Source organism: Lepidochelys olivacea (assembly GCF_965140295.1).
Source record: "Lepidochelys olivacea isolate rLepOli2 genome assembly, chromosome: 7".
Taxonomy (NCBI): Eukaryota; Metazoa; Chordata; order Testudines; family Cheloniidae; genus Lepidochelys; species Lepidochelys olivacea.
Window position 1 is genome coordinate 58540946 of NC_140417.1, and position 12986 is coordinate 58553931.

A 12986-nucleotide genomic window follows, 5' to 3' on the forward strand; every position below is an offset into this window, starting at 1 on the left:
CATGTCCTCCTCCCAAGACATATAGGGCTAAATCCTGGCTTTTGCATCAAGAGGGATGCTGGGAAGGAGGTGAAGGAGCCGGAGGGTGGGGACACCCTGCGGACTGAGTGCTTCTGGGGGAACAGAGAGAGGGACCTGCTAGACCAGAGGAGGGTTAACTACGGCCCACGGGCTTCTGCTGGGGCAGCAGATTGGGGCCGCACCACGCGGCTTGGCCCCTCTTCAGTGCTCCAGTCAGGGCGCCAGGTCAGGGCCACACCACGTGGCTCCTTGAAGCCATGGCATGACCCCACTCTGAGGGTCAGTGGCTGCTCCACACCTAGGAGCTGGAGAAGGGACATGTCACTGCTTCCGGGAGCCGCTTGAGGTAAGCACCGCTCGCAGCCTGCACCCCTGAGTCTCTCCCCCACCCCAACCCCCTGCCCCAGCCCTGATCCCCCTCCCACTCTCCAAACCCCTTGATCCCAGAATGGCACACCCTCCTAACACCCCAAACTCCTCATCCCCAGCCCCACCCCAGAACCCACATCCCCAACCAGAGCCCTCACTGCTTCCCACACCCCAACCCCAATTTTTTGAGCATTCATGGCCCGCCATACAATTTCTATTGCCCAATGTGGCCCTCAGGCCAAAAAGTTTGCCCACCCCTTGTTAGACCATCAAAGAAGGGCAGTAACAGCTCTCCTCACCTCTGGTTTCCTGGCAGGGTAAGTGCATCATAGGCCACACCCCCACCCCAGGCACTCCTCCTCTGGCAATGGCCACTCTGTCCTCGTGTTCAAAGCAGCAACTGGCTGCCCCTGGCATGAGGATGCAGTGGAGGAGAAAGGGGCTGTTTGCCCCATCCTGACCGGTGCACCCCTTCACAGGGAACCGTTATTGTTCCTTGATCAATTAACTGTGCACATGTAGTGCTTCAGCCAGGGGATAAAGCAAAAAGTGCCACTCACAATACCTGCTAGGCCTGATTTTGCTCTTGCTTACACCAGGAGTCACTCTACAAACCTCAGTAGGATTACACTGGTGTAAATTAGCTGGTGTATCTAAGTTGTACCCAAAATGCTTCAGAAATAACAAATTTATTTTAAGTCACAGACTAGCATCACCTGTTATGCTTCTATTTATTCAGTATGTAATTTACACTGTATAATCGGCAGGAAATATTCTGGCATATCTTTTTGTGACCAGTGCAAATCTCACATGATCTTCCATTCACTTCTTACAGAAGGGAATGAGTAAGTGGGAGGAAGACACCCCGGGTGCCTTTATCATCACTCACCATCTGTTGCAAAGGAGTAGCCATTGGGACCGGCTGACAAGGGCATTGCCCAGGAAACGATCACAGATTTCTTGTCCGTTCTGTCTTTAGCAGCTGGACACGGCTCTGCAGATTTGTGACATCCCCTTTCTAGAAGCAGCCTGACAACCTAGCAAGATGATGGACAAGTTCCCCTGACACTCTGCATAGTCAGCATCGGCTTTTCATTTCTCTCCAACCAACAGAGCAGAAAATAAATGTTCCTGGGCCCAGATCTGCCACCCAGACTCACATGAAGTAGCCCCTTGCTCTATCATTGAGATCTCCCCTTCTACAAACCTGGCCAGATTTCTTCAGGCATTCCACAGCCTGCTTGTGTGTGATGCCACAGAGGCTGATCCCGTCCACCTCCAGCAGCCGATCACCTGAGGCAGACAACAATCGGGGCAAGTCGCTTTGGCATTTTAATCGAACAGGAATGAGCTACTAGCACTTTGCCAGTTGTGACTGACCTTGGTGAGTTAGGCTTTACAACTGCGTACTGTTACTGCTGTTTGCCGTACTTCCTAGATAGCCCTTGTGTTGAGAGACCCTTCAAATTATGCACTGATGTAACCTAGTTACCAAAAGCAACACTGAAAGATGTTCACGAGCGGAGTCACTGAACATATATTTGAGAACCACTGGTCAGATGTGTGGTTACGTAGAGCTCCCTGATCTGCAAAAAGACACCAGGTATTTCCAGTGTGAGCTACAGGAACTGCATATTCTGAATTCCAGACAGCTGGAAGTTCATAGCTGTCTGCCCCTCCAACCAGTAACGGTTAACACATTTCAAAGATCCCTAGAGAGAACGCAGAGCCAAACATTTAGTTCTGCAGCACAGAATCATACTGTCAAATGCCCTACCTTTTTTTATTTGTCCATCCTTATCAGCTGGTCCTCTGGGGATAACTGACTTCACGTATATTCCACCATCACGCACGCTAGTGTTGATCCCACCCTGCAAAATATTCGCCCATCATTTACTTTAGTGCCTGAGCATGGTTTTCTCCTCCCTTGATAAAATCAAAGCCATATTTTGATATGTTGCCAAGCAAATTCTAAACAGAGTTTTTCAGAAATCAACAATGGCTTCAGAAATTACATATTTTTAAAATTGGGAGGGGGGACTGGAAACAGATACTACTCTCCCACTTTGTGCCTAGTTTGTAACATGCTCCTCAAAGCAACAGTCATATCTTATTCTCTCTGTAAAGCACTGTGAAGATCGATAAGGCTACACACAATTGTTTAATCATATTCATTCATAAACACTCCCCATGCCACTGGGAATGTGGTTACATCTCAAAGCCTGCTAACAGCCCCAACTCCTTAAATCTGTGCAATGCACACAGTAGCTATTAATGTTTCAGAGGAAACATAAAAACAAGGTTGTGACTCCTGACCACTTGGAGCCATTCACAATCCTATGGCACTTTCCACAAGAATAGAGATGTTAGTCCCCGGGGAAATTCCAAACTCGCTTAATTCCATTCTGCCAAACCACATCCCCAGGCAATTTCAAGTGGACAAGACTAGATGCCTTTCTGGAAGATATACTTTAGCCACAAGTTATTGGGCTCACTAAGTATAGAGGCCACAGGATGGGATTCTCTGGCCTGTGTTATACATAGGTCAGACTAGATGATCGTAGCAGAGGCAGATTAGCCACTAGGTCAACCGGGTCCATGTCAATTGGGGCGCCCCCACAACCCGACCCGCTCTGCCCACCTGGCGCTCCTGCTGGGGAGCAGGGTAAGCCCCCGTGCCCCAACTCCACTCCCTGGCAGGAGTGCCAGGCAGAGGGTGGGCCAAACCCCAACCCATCAGGAGTGCTGGGAGGAGGGGAGCGGACTGCAGGCAGAAGTGGTGGGGAAGGGTCTCCACTTGCTCTGGCTCAGGGCCCTACAAACCCCTAATCTGCTTCTGTATCACAGTGGTCCCTTCTGGCCTTAAACTCTATGAAATCTATGACACACTGTTAAATGGCTGTTGTTTTCCACCCCAGTGGCAGCTGCATTTCAGTGGCAGGTGAAGTGATCCTTGGATCTATGTGGACGATCGATTAATTCCCCTGATGCAGTAGGGGGTATTATCTCCCAGTGAAGTAACATGCAGCATGGCCATTTCTGCCCACCCTGGAGCTTCTGAACTAGGGAAGGAAACATTACATTCCCACAGAGACCCCATGGTAGCCCCACTAGCAGACACTGTCTAGGGAATACTCTGAATTGGTGCATTTCCCAGATGTATTGGCCAGGCCCCTCCCTGGCATACCCTGACACTTTCAAGCCTTCAGCTGCATTAGGGTTTCAGAGCGCTTATGCTGCTGTGACCTTTATCCAGGCTGACTTTCTGACACTGCAGCCCCTCAGCCCGTGTTCTGATGGCGAGAATCGGGATGACTAGAACCCATGGTTTATAATCACTTCATCAAGCACTGGGATCTCAGGCTGAAATTCATGTGCTGGGTATCGCTATCAGTACCATCTTCCTCTAGAGCTGCACTATGCCATGTGGACTGGGTAATGCCACAGTGTTAAGGGTGCATTGTACGATCAACAATTGTACTTGCAGTCACACTGATTCCAAGAGTCCCGCCTTCTTTAACCAACTCCACAGAATAGATTTCATCTGAATTGCTTTCGGCAGACGATGGAAAGTGGGAGGAGTTGGCTTCCTGTCTCAAAATAGAAACACGAATGAGACTGTTACACGGGAGATCACGAAAAATATTCCAGCAGAAGTGAAAGGCTCAATCATGCTCTCATTTACGCCAGCGTAAATCCAGAGTAACACCACTTATATCCACAGCATTCCTCCAAATTTACACCAGCGTCACTCACAGAAAAAGGTGGCTCAAAACATGTAAGCTACGGACAGATGGGGAGGTCATTCAAGGCTAGAACCGTCAGATTTTCTGCCTGGTTTTCTAGAGCTGGTTGAAATTTTCTGAAAAATGTGAATCAAAATCTTGACATTTTCACAGAAAAAATAGAAAAAAAAACCCAACAACATTTTTGTGCAACCTTCCCTCCCCCTCCCCGATTTTTGACCAGCTTTAGACTTGGCCAATATTTCCCTAATTCAAAACTTTAATAAACAAAATCAGAAGATTTTTAAGCAAAATTTTCCCTTGATATTTCCCCCTCATTTTTTGACCCAGGGCCAACGGGCAGAAAGCACAAGGGGTGCATAGGTTTTACAGGGATCCCCTGGGTCAGATATATGCACAAGAGTGCACTGAGGGGTGGCATGTGAAGTGTCTACCGAGAGCCAGTAGCCTACTGGTCATCGTAATCGTTGCAAAATGTATGTGTGGATAATATTTAAGGAATTATGTATCGATAACGAAAATATGTTCTCAAGGTCTTTGAGTTAAGGCAGGTCACCAGGAGGTGATGTACCTTGGAAATGTTCCTTTCAGGCAGGAGGTAACAGACACCTGTCTCCCTGCCTATCCACTTGTGTATTGTATGTCTCATAATGTATGCCTATTTGCATACTGAGCAAGTGAAGAAATGAGAGATTGTGAAATTGACAAGACGACACAAACAGCAGCGGGTGTCCTGTTTATGAATAAAGACAAAGGATTGTTCTCGTATATCTTGGAGTGTAAGGAAACACACTGAGTCCTTCACCTAGGAGGCAAGCTGACAGCATGTCTGTCTCACGAAAGGAGGGTCACAGCCAAACCTGGATCTAAAATGCTGCAAGGATTTTGGGTGAACAATACTCTACAGACATGAGAATATCTTGTTAATTAAATCTAGGTTCTAGAACGTGTGTTATGATTTTGGTTTATATGTAACCATTTATTTCTAATACGTCTACTTGCTATTACTTGAATCTCCATGCTTTGTTAAAGAAACTTATACTTGATTTCACTAAGTGCTATGTGTTAAGTGGAGCGGTGATCTGAGGTGGAACTGGTATGGTGGGGTGTATTGTTCCTTTGGAAGCAGCAAATCCGCAAATATTGTGAGTGTCCAGTGGACCTAGGGTTGGACACTTCAGGGAGATGCTCGGCAGGCTCAAGTGTTGGAGTGTGCGTATCGCGAACCTGTAGAGTGACAGCAGGGCCTATGAGGCCTAGAGTGGAGTGCTTGTGTTGCCCGTGGCCGCTGAAGTCAGGGATCTGATTCATGGCAGGCACAGCCAGGGCTTCCTCATGCTAAGGGCAAGTGGTAGCGAGGTGCCTCACAACTCTGGGTACTCCTGGGAAGCATCACAGTAGGATAAGAAGGAATCAGCTTAGTTTGCAGGAAGAAAAATGTAGGTTAGGTGTTAGGAAAAACTTCCTAACTATAACGCTTGCTAAGCACTGGCACAGGTCACCTGAGGAAGTTGTGGAATCGCTATCATTGGAGGTTATTAAGAACAGGTTAGAAAAACACCTGTCAGAGATGATCTAGGTTTACTTAATCCTGCCTTTGTGCAAGGGGATGGATCCTTCCACTAACATTTCTATGATTCTTTATTTGACGTAGTGTCACAGCTGAGCAGTAGCAAAACTGTGGTTACCTCCATATCCAAGCTGTCAACTGAAAGAACAGGAATCTTGGGACCCAATTTTGGTGCTAAATTCCAAGAAAGAACCTTCTTGAGTTCATCCGTATTTATGACTTGTTCTTTGGAAGGTGCTGCATGACAGTCTTGAATCCTTTTTCTTCCACTGTCTGCACAAGAGATCTCAGACCCACTAGTGCTGTTTTTTCTTGACAAATTCTTCTCCTCATTCAGTCCTTCTTCAGATATGTCTATGAAAACAGAACAAAAACAAACATTGCCAGCTGCAAAAATCTGGAGAGAAATATATTATTATGTATTGGCACAGGAGGAATAGTTAACTTCAAAAGTGGCTAGGTCCTGAAATCTCAACAAGATCTACAAAACAAGCTAAGTTTGAGTAATATTGATACAGCCATTGTGGAGATAAGCATTTCTGCTTAGAAAATGTGGGGCACATGTATTCATTTCACCCTTGCAGGACTCAAAAATTTCAGAGACTATTTTGCTGAAACTTTAGATAGAATAAGCCTTGTCCTTGCACTAAGATGGAGCATGGAAACTTTTAGCACAAAAAGAATTTTTAAGAAATGTATTAGCTCCTGAAAGGGGCAAGAGTGGATGGGGTTTCTGAGGGAAATCACATTTCAGTCTTAATTATTTTGATTGATAATGCAACTGCTTTAACAAGCTATAAACATTTCTTATCCCTATCATCTTTTTTGATACAATCACAATTTATTAAATACTGTAGTTGCTGAAGGTAAGCACCTTTTCTTAACCAATGCAGATATCAGAACATCTTTAGGATTTTATGATTTCACATGTCCAAAATTTTGTTGTTGTTGGGTTTTTTCCACTTTTGAGTGAACTGATTGCTGGTCTGACAGCATCAGGGTCTCCATCTCCTTATAGCCACAGAACAGGTAAAGCACACAGCCGGTAGCAACCGTGTAAGCTTTACAACAGGGCCCTTCCAGTGTGCCTCAACACTGCCCTAGAGGGAGCACCAAGAGTGGATTAAGAGAGGAACTTTCTACTCTCCTCTATTCAGGCTCTTATACTGTGCCCTTCACCTTGGTATATGAGCTCCTGAGTACCTGGACGCTGGGATCCATGCCTGATGCAGTTACTCTATGAGACATCAAGACCTTATGGGAATGCTGAGAGGGAAAGATCCATTAGATGGAGGAGAGCCAAAGAGGATGAGTCAGAGACCTGGAGGATGTAGTTTAAGGTATCTATGGGGGGGGGGACCTGATGTTTTCTGGGAATGCAAAGTATGGTGCATCTGGGCCCTCATTAGTTTTAATCTGCTGCTTGTAACCATCTCTATAGCACATTCATTTCTTGGCCACTTGAGACGGGTGGTTTGCGAGATGGACACCTGCTGACTAAGAACTGGACAGTGGGATCAATGCTGAGTCCATAGAAGTCAATGGACAAGTTCCCAGGCTCAGGTCCTTCGAGCATCAGCTCATTTCACAGTGACAGCTGGACAGGGTATCTACTTTTGGTCACGTGCACTCACTACCGACCTGGGCTGAATTATAACCTGCAGTTTAGAGGCAAAAGCCTCCAAAGGTATCCCATTACCAGTGCCCTGAGCCAACCACTCCCATGGCCCATAAAACCATTCACCTCCCAAGCCCTATTGTACCTTTGGGTTGAGAGATGATCAGTTCCACATCATCAGGAGAATTCTGTATAATTTTAACCGCTGTATTAAAAGAAGCACCTTCGAGGCTAACATTATTCACGGAGATGAGTCGTCCCCCTAAGAACAGGATTAAAACAAAACATATCGGGGGGGAAGGGGGGGGGGGAAATAAGGCCAGATCAGTTCATTTTAAACCATGAAAGCATTTGAATTCTAATTAAAAACTGGGGACAGTGACCTGGTTTGATATGCCCAGCTCTGTCTGCAGGTCCCCCAGGGATAATTGATGCGATAAATATTCCGAGGTCTAATTTCCCCACATTTTCTCCTCCAATAATTACGAAACCTGCAAAAATGAGATAGCATGAGAAGTTGGAAAAGCTGGTATTATTAGAAAAATGAACCTTAGGAGAACAAAAGCATCTTTTCCATTGCCATAAGTTATCTGCATACTCTGGGGAATGGAGCTCTTTGATTTTGCCTCATCGAAGCCCTGGTTCGGGAAGCACTTCAGTTTACATTTAACTTTAAGTATGCACTTTTTTTCCCCATAGATTCATATATTCTAAGGCTAGAAGGAACCACTGTGATCATCCGGTCTGATCACCTGTATAACACAGGCCAGAGAACTGCCCCAAATTCATTCCTAGAACAGATCTTTTAGAAAAACACCCAATCTCCATTTAAAATTTGTCAGTGGTGGAGATTGCTCCAATGGTGAATTACTCTCACTGTTAAAAATTTACACCTTATTTCCAGTCTGAATTTGTCTAGCTTCAATTTCTAGCTGTTGACTCGTGTTAGACCTTTCTCTGTTAAAGACTGAAGAGCTGATTATTAAATATTTGTTCCCTACTGGACCAATCCCTGGGGGACCCCACTGGAAACAGATCCATTCAATGATGATTCACCATTTACAGTTACATTTTGAGACCTATCAGTTACCCAGTGTTTAATCCATTTAATATCTGCTATGTTAATTTGATATCATTCTAGTTTTTTTCATCAAAATGTCAGGCAGTACCAAATCAATCTTGCCTTACAGAAATCTATGTATATTACATCAACTCTATTACCTTTATCAATCAAACTTATGACCCACTGACTTTAGCGGCAAGTGCTTAGGTGCCCTTCCTGAATAGGGGTGCTTTCCTGAATCAGGGCCATGAAGAGCCATGCTCCCAAGTCATAGAAGCCAGTGTTTCCCAAACCCATCAGTGGGTTGCAGGAAAAGTCTAGGTGGGTTGTGCCTCCCTGGAGGTGCTCATCCTTCCGCCATGCTCTCACTGCAAGCAGCAGCATGGGGAATGGGATCCGGGCAATGGCAGAGGAAGCACCTCCAGGACATGCGCAGGATGGGGACAGATTCCTGACTGCTGGCCCACTGGCTCCATCCATTTCCTCAGCGCTACTGCTGCCTCCTGGACCTAGCTCTCACTTCCTTTGGGCAGCAGCATGGGGAGCGGGAGCAGAGCCACAGAAGAAGTGGCCAGAGCCAGCAAGCAGCCAGGTAGCGATTGCAGCCCCTTGGTACAGCTGGGAATAAAACCCAGATCTCCTGAGTCCCAGGCCAGTGCTCTAACCACTAGACCACACAGCTGTGCTGTCTGGATCCAGACCAGACCTTTCACAAGATTCAAGTTTGTTTGGATCCAGGGTTTAGTTTTGGGCTTAGCTCTAAATAATAATTCTGTACATACTCTAAGAACTCCCCACATGGGTTGTCAGCTGGTTTTGAACCCAGAACTTTCAGTACAGATCTCTGTCACTTAAGACTTCAAAGAGTAACTGTGTTAGCTGTCTGCAGTAGTAGGCTGCTATCCTCTAGTGGGACAATAACTAATAGTGGATGCAGCACACAGTTTGCCAGTGTGTTACATAATATAATATTAACGTTGTACAGTCAGGCATTTAAAAGTCAGATAATACCCACGTTAAGGTTGCATAGTCACTATGCAGCTAAGTAAGCTACATATATAACTGCACAATGCATGCATTCGTGTCACATGTTGGTATTAAGTGCTAAACAAAAAAAAAAATCACATTTCCTAGGTGACAGATGTCTGTCCAGAACCTAGCACTTTTGGTTCTACACCCAATGCCTACCCCATTAGTCCACCACAAACTTCTGTGTGTTGGTTACACCTGCTGAAAAACAGTGGCTAAATAATGATGCTTTGCCATTTTTAACCTGTAGACCTCAAAGTGCTATGCAAAAGTTGGCAGTCACATGGAATCAGCAAGATCAAGGAAGCTACCAACTTGCCCAATTTCACATAGCAAATATCTTTGGATAGAGACAAATTGCAACGTTTCTGTAACTGCTGATACCCAACCTGGAAACAGCTTATCTTGTTCACCAGATTTATTTTTCTAAATAGTTGTCTAAAAACTGTATTGAAAGAAAGAAAGAAAGAAAGAAAGAAAGAAAGAAAGAAAGAAAGAAAGAAAGAAAGAAAGAAAGAAAGAAAGAAAGAAAGAAAGAAAGAAAGAAAGAAAGAAAGAATCTAAAGGCCTATATACATGCTCGGACAGTCCTGGTAACAAACATACCATTCATACCCCTTACTCACCAAAGCCATTTTTAGGATCTCGTTTTAAAGTGACACAAATGATTTCTCTTTCTAATCCAGCCAGCATATTCTCTCTTTGACTGATTGGGGAACCTGGGACTGCAGAAACAAAACAGCTGGAATAAACAGACAAGTGCAGACAAGGGGAGGACATGACATTCTTTGACCATTCGGGTGTTTAGAAGTTAAGATGCTTAATTTCAACATCATTATTCCCTTTTTTACATTAATATGCTGCAGATGAGAGGTGCTAGATGGAGAGCCCTGGAGACTGGCATCCTGTATGTATCTACAGAACGGGTAAGCACTACAGTGCAAGCTTCCCCGACAATGTCCCACCTATGCATATTTCCCCTCACTTGGAGGGACCACTTCTATTTAGACAGTCAGGGACCACCTTTTGTTCTGGGTTTGTACAGCACAAGATGTCCCAGTCCATGACTGGGGCTCCTAGGCGCTACTGAAATACACCTAAAAATGTACAGTGCCTGGCACAGTGGGGGCCTGGTCCATGACTGGTGCTATGATAATACAAAGAATAAATAGCAGTAAGGGGGCTGGGCCAGGCAGGGATCTTTACAGGAGTTTATGGGAATTAAGTATCCAAATCCCACTACGCCTAAGGCCTGGGGTCATAAAAGACATTTAGGTTTTGCAAAAAGAACAGGAATACTTGTTGCACCTTAGAGACTAACAAATTTATTAGAGCATAAGCTTTCGTGGGCTACGGCCCACTTCATCGGATGCATAGAATGGAACATATAATAAGAAGATATATATATATACACACATATACATACAGAGAAGGTAGAAGTTGCCATACAAACTGTAGGAGGCTAATTAATTAAGATGAGCTGTTATCAGCAGGAGAAAAAAACTTTTGTACTGATAATCAAGATGGCTGATTATCACTACAAAAGTTTTTTTCTCCTGCTGATAATAGCTCATCTTAATTAATTAGCCTCTTACAGTTTGTATGGCAACTTCCACCTTCTCTGTATGTATATGTGTATATATATATATATCTTCTTACTATATGTTCCATTCTATGCATCCGATGAAGTGGGCCGTAGCCCACGAAAGCTTATGCTCTAATAAATTTGTTAGTCTCTAAGGTGCCACAAGTACTCCTGTTCTTTTTGCAGATACAGACTAACACGGCTGCTACTCTAAACCTGTCATTTAGGTTTTTCTACACTCAGCATTGCAACACCTAGCAGATTTAGCAGCCGAAGTCCCATCGATTGTCAATGGGATTTTGGCTGCCATCCCTGTTGAAAATGAGATGTCGGCTTCTAAATTAGTTAGGCATTGCCATGCCGAGTGCAGAAACGCCAAAGCGCTTTCTCAAATCGGGGCCTTCATCTCCATGCCCTTCCTGCTGGCCGGTGCTGTCATGGGATCCAAACAGCACCAGTTGTGGCAATGGCTTTTTGGTTGGAGTCATCCGTCGTACCACGTCACTTACTGCAATGTGGACATTGAAAATGTGGCTCTGCTCTGAAAAGGGGCTGTGTAAAAATGACAGCTTCGTCTTCATCAGATCTGCCCTGGCATGTGTGAGAGTCAGAGCTGCTGATTTCAGTGTCTAACATCGGTTTCTATGGCTTTTTACTCCTGCAGTGCCAGCACAGGCATAGAAGGGGGAGCTGCGTTCTCTGCGATCTCGTGCATCAACTACAGAAATGTTGTTATATTTCCATTGGAAGGCCAAATTCCGCTCTCACTAACACCTGTGCCACCTCATGTCAGGCCTTTAGATACAGCTAAGCAACCTCACTGAAGACAATGGGGCATCACTGGAAGAATAGCTTGGTCTGCCGGGCCCTTATTACTAGTGTCAATGAAGGGGAAATAAAGAACCCAGCTTGAGTCGCTGAGCCCAGGGTTAATTTGCAGGCCTGGACGTGAGAACAACGATCTTTTACATTGTAAAGTGAGTACATCTGATCTGCTATCATTGAGATGCGATGAACCTTGAGCCCCATGGTGCCAGTTGTTATGTTTCCTTTTCAGATCACTGCAGAACTCCGAGTGCATCACAATCTAGCATACTCACTGCGGGCTGTATTCGGAGTTGAATGGATAGAGAGATAGTCATAGCTCCGTTGTTTTTCATTCAAACTAATGTGTACTTCTGACTGGGACAATCCAGAGTAAGAGCTAGAAGCAACAAAGAAGACTGACATTAATGTAACAAATAGACAGCAGCACTCTCCATCTTCAAAAAACTTTCCAAAGCAGGTCAGAGCCAAGATGAGAACAGAGAAATTCCTGGCTCCGGACATATGCTCAGGCCACTAGATCTCCTTATCAGAGAAGGCTGGGCTTAGTCTGGCTGGCATTAGCTTTCAATTGATATCCACTACTCAACCGTTCATTAAAGGACTGCTATGGGGTGTCCACCCCACACAAGCCCTGAGCGGGTTAATGTTGGCCCGAAGCAGCCAGTTAATCTTGGATGCTGCACCTGGAGGGGAACCAGGAATTGCTAAGCTTGAATGGCAGGTAAAGCCCAGCCCGGGGAGGAGCTGGGCTAGGAGTGTAAAGCCAGGAAGTGAGAGCAGAAAGGAGATCTGCAGTCACTCCCTAGATGGAAAGGGAACTGGCCAGGGACAAGAAGAAGATCCATGGGAGAGTACACCCTGGGGTCCTGCCCTGGACTGGGGGGTCCTGCGAAAGGCCAAGAAGGGAAGCAGAGGAAGCTCCCAGAGATAGGCAAGGAGATAGACAGTTGGGGTAGAAGGGGTCTGGGGAAACAGCAACAGGGTCTGAGATCTGGATTGCTACATATATGGTCCCTGGGCTGGAACCCTTAGTAGCAAGCAGGCCTGGGTTCCCTTACCAGCCACTGGGAAAATGATACCAAACCTCAAGTCAGAATGGAAGACTGCCTGAAACAGCATACAGACAGTTTGTCTGGTGGGACTCTGTTACCCTGGAA

The 12986-nt window shown here is 45.4% G+C and overlaps 1 protein-coding gene across 1 annotated transcript in view; it reads right to left on the minus strand.

Annotated features, from left to right (window-relative positions):
- Nucleotides 1-12986, minus strand: part of FRMPD2 (FERM and PDZ domain containing 2) — a gene marked incomplete at its 5' end in the record, with an annotated part of 94217 nt that overhangs the window by 55526 nt on the left and 25705 nt on the right. The window contains 9 exons of the mRNA XM_084633008.1: nucleotides 1280-1427; nucleotides 1598-1683; nucleotides 2168-2261; nucleotides 3882-3980; nucleotides 5825-6060; nucleotides 7470-7586; nucleotides 7708-7815; nucleotides 10043-10141; nucleotides 12102-12205. Of these exons, the coding sequence (XP_084489134.1) occupies nucleotides 1280-1427; nucleotides 1598-1683; nucleotides 2168-2261; nucleotides 3882-3980; nucleotides 5825-6060; nucleotides 7470-7586; nucleotides 7708-7815; nucleotides 10043-10141; nucleotides 12102-12205 (1091 nt within the window). The remainder of the gene's footprint in view (nucleotides 1-1279; nucleotides 1428-1597; nucleotides 1684-2167; nucleotides 2262-3881; nucleotides 3981-5824; nucleotides 6061-7469; nucleotides 7587-7707; nucleotides 7816-10042; nucleotides 10142-12101; nucleotides 12206-12986) is intronic.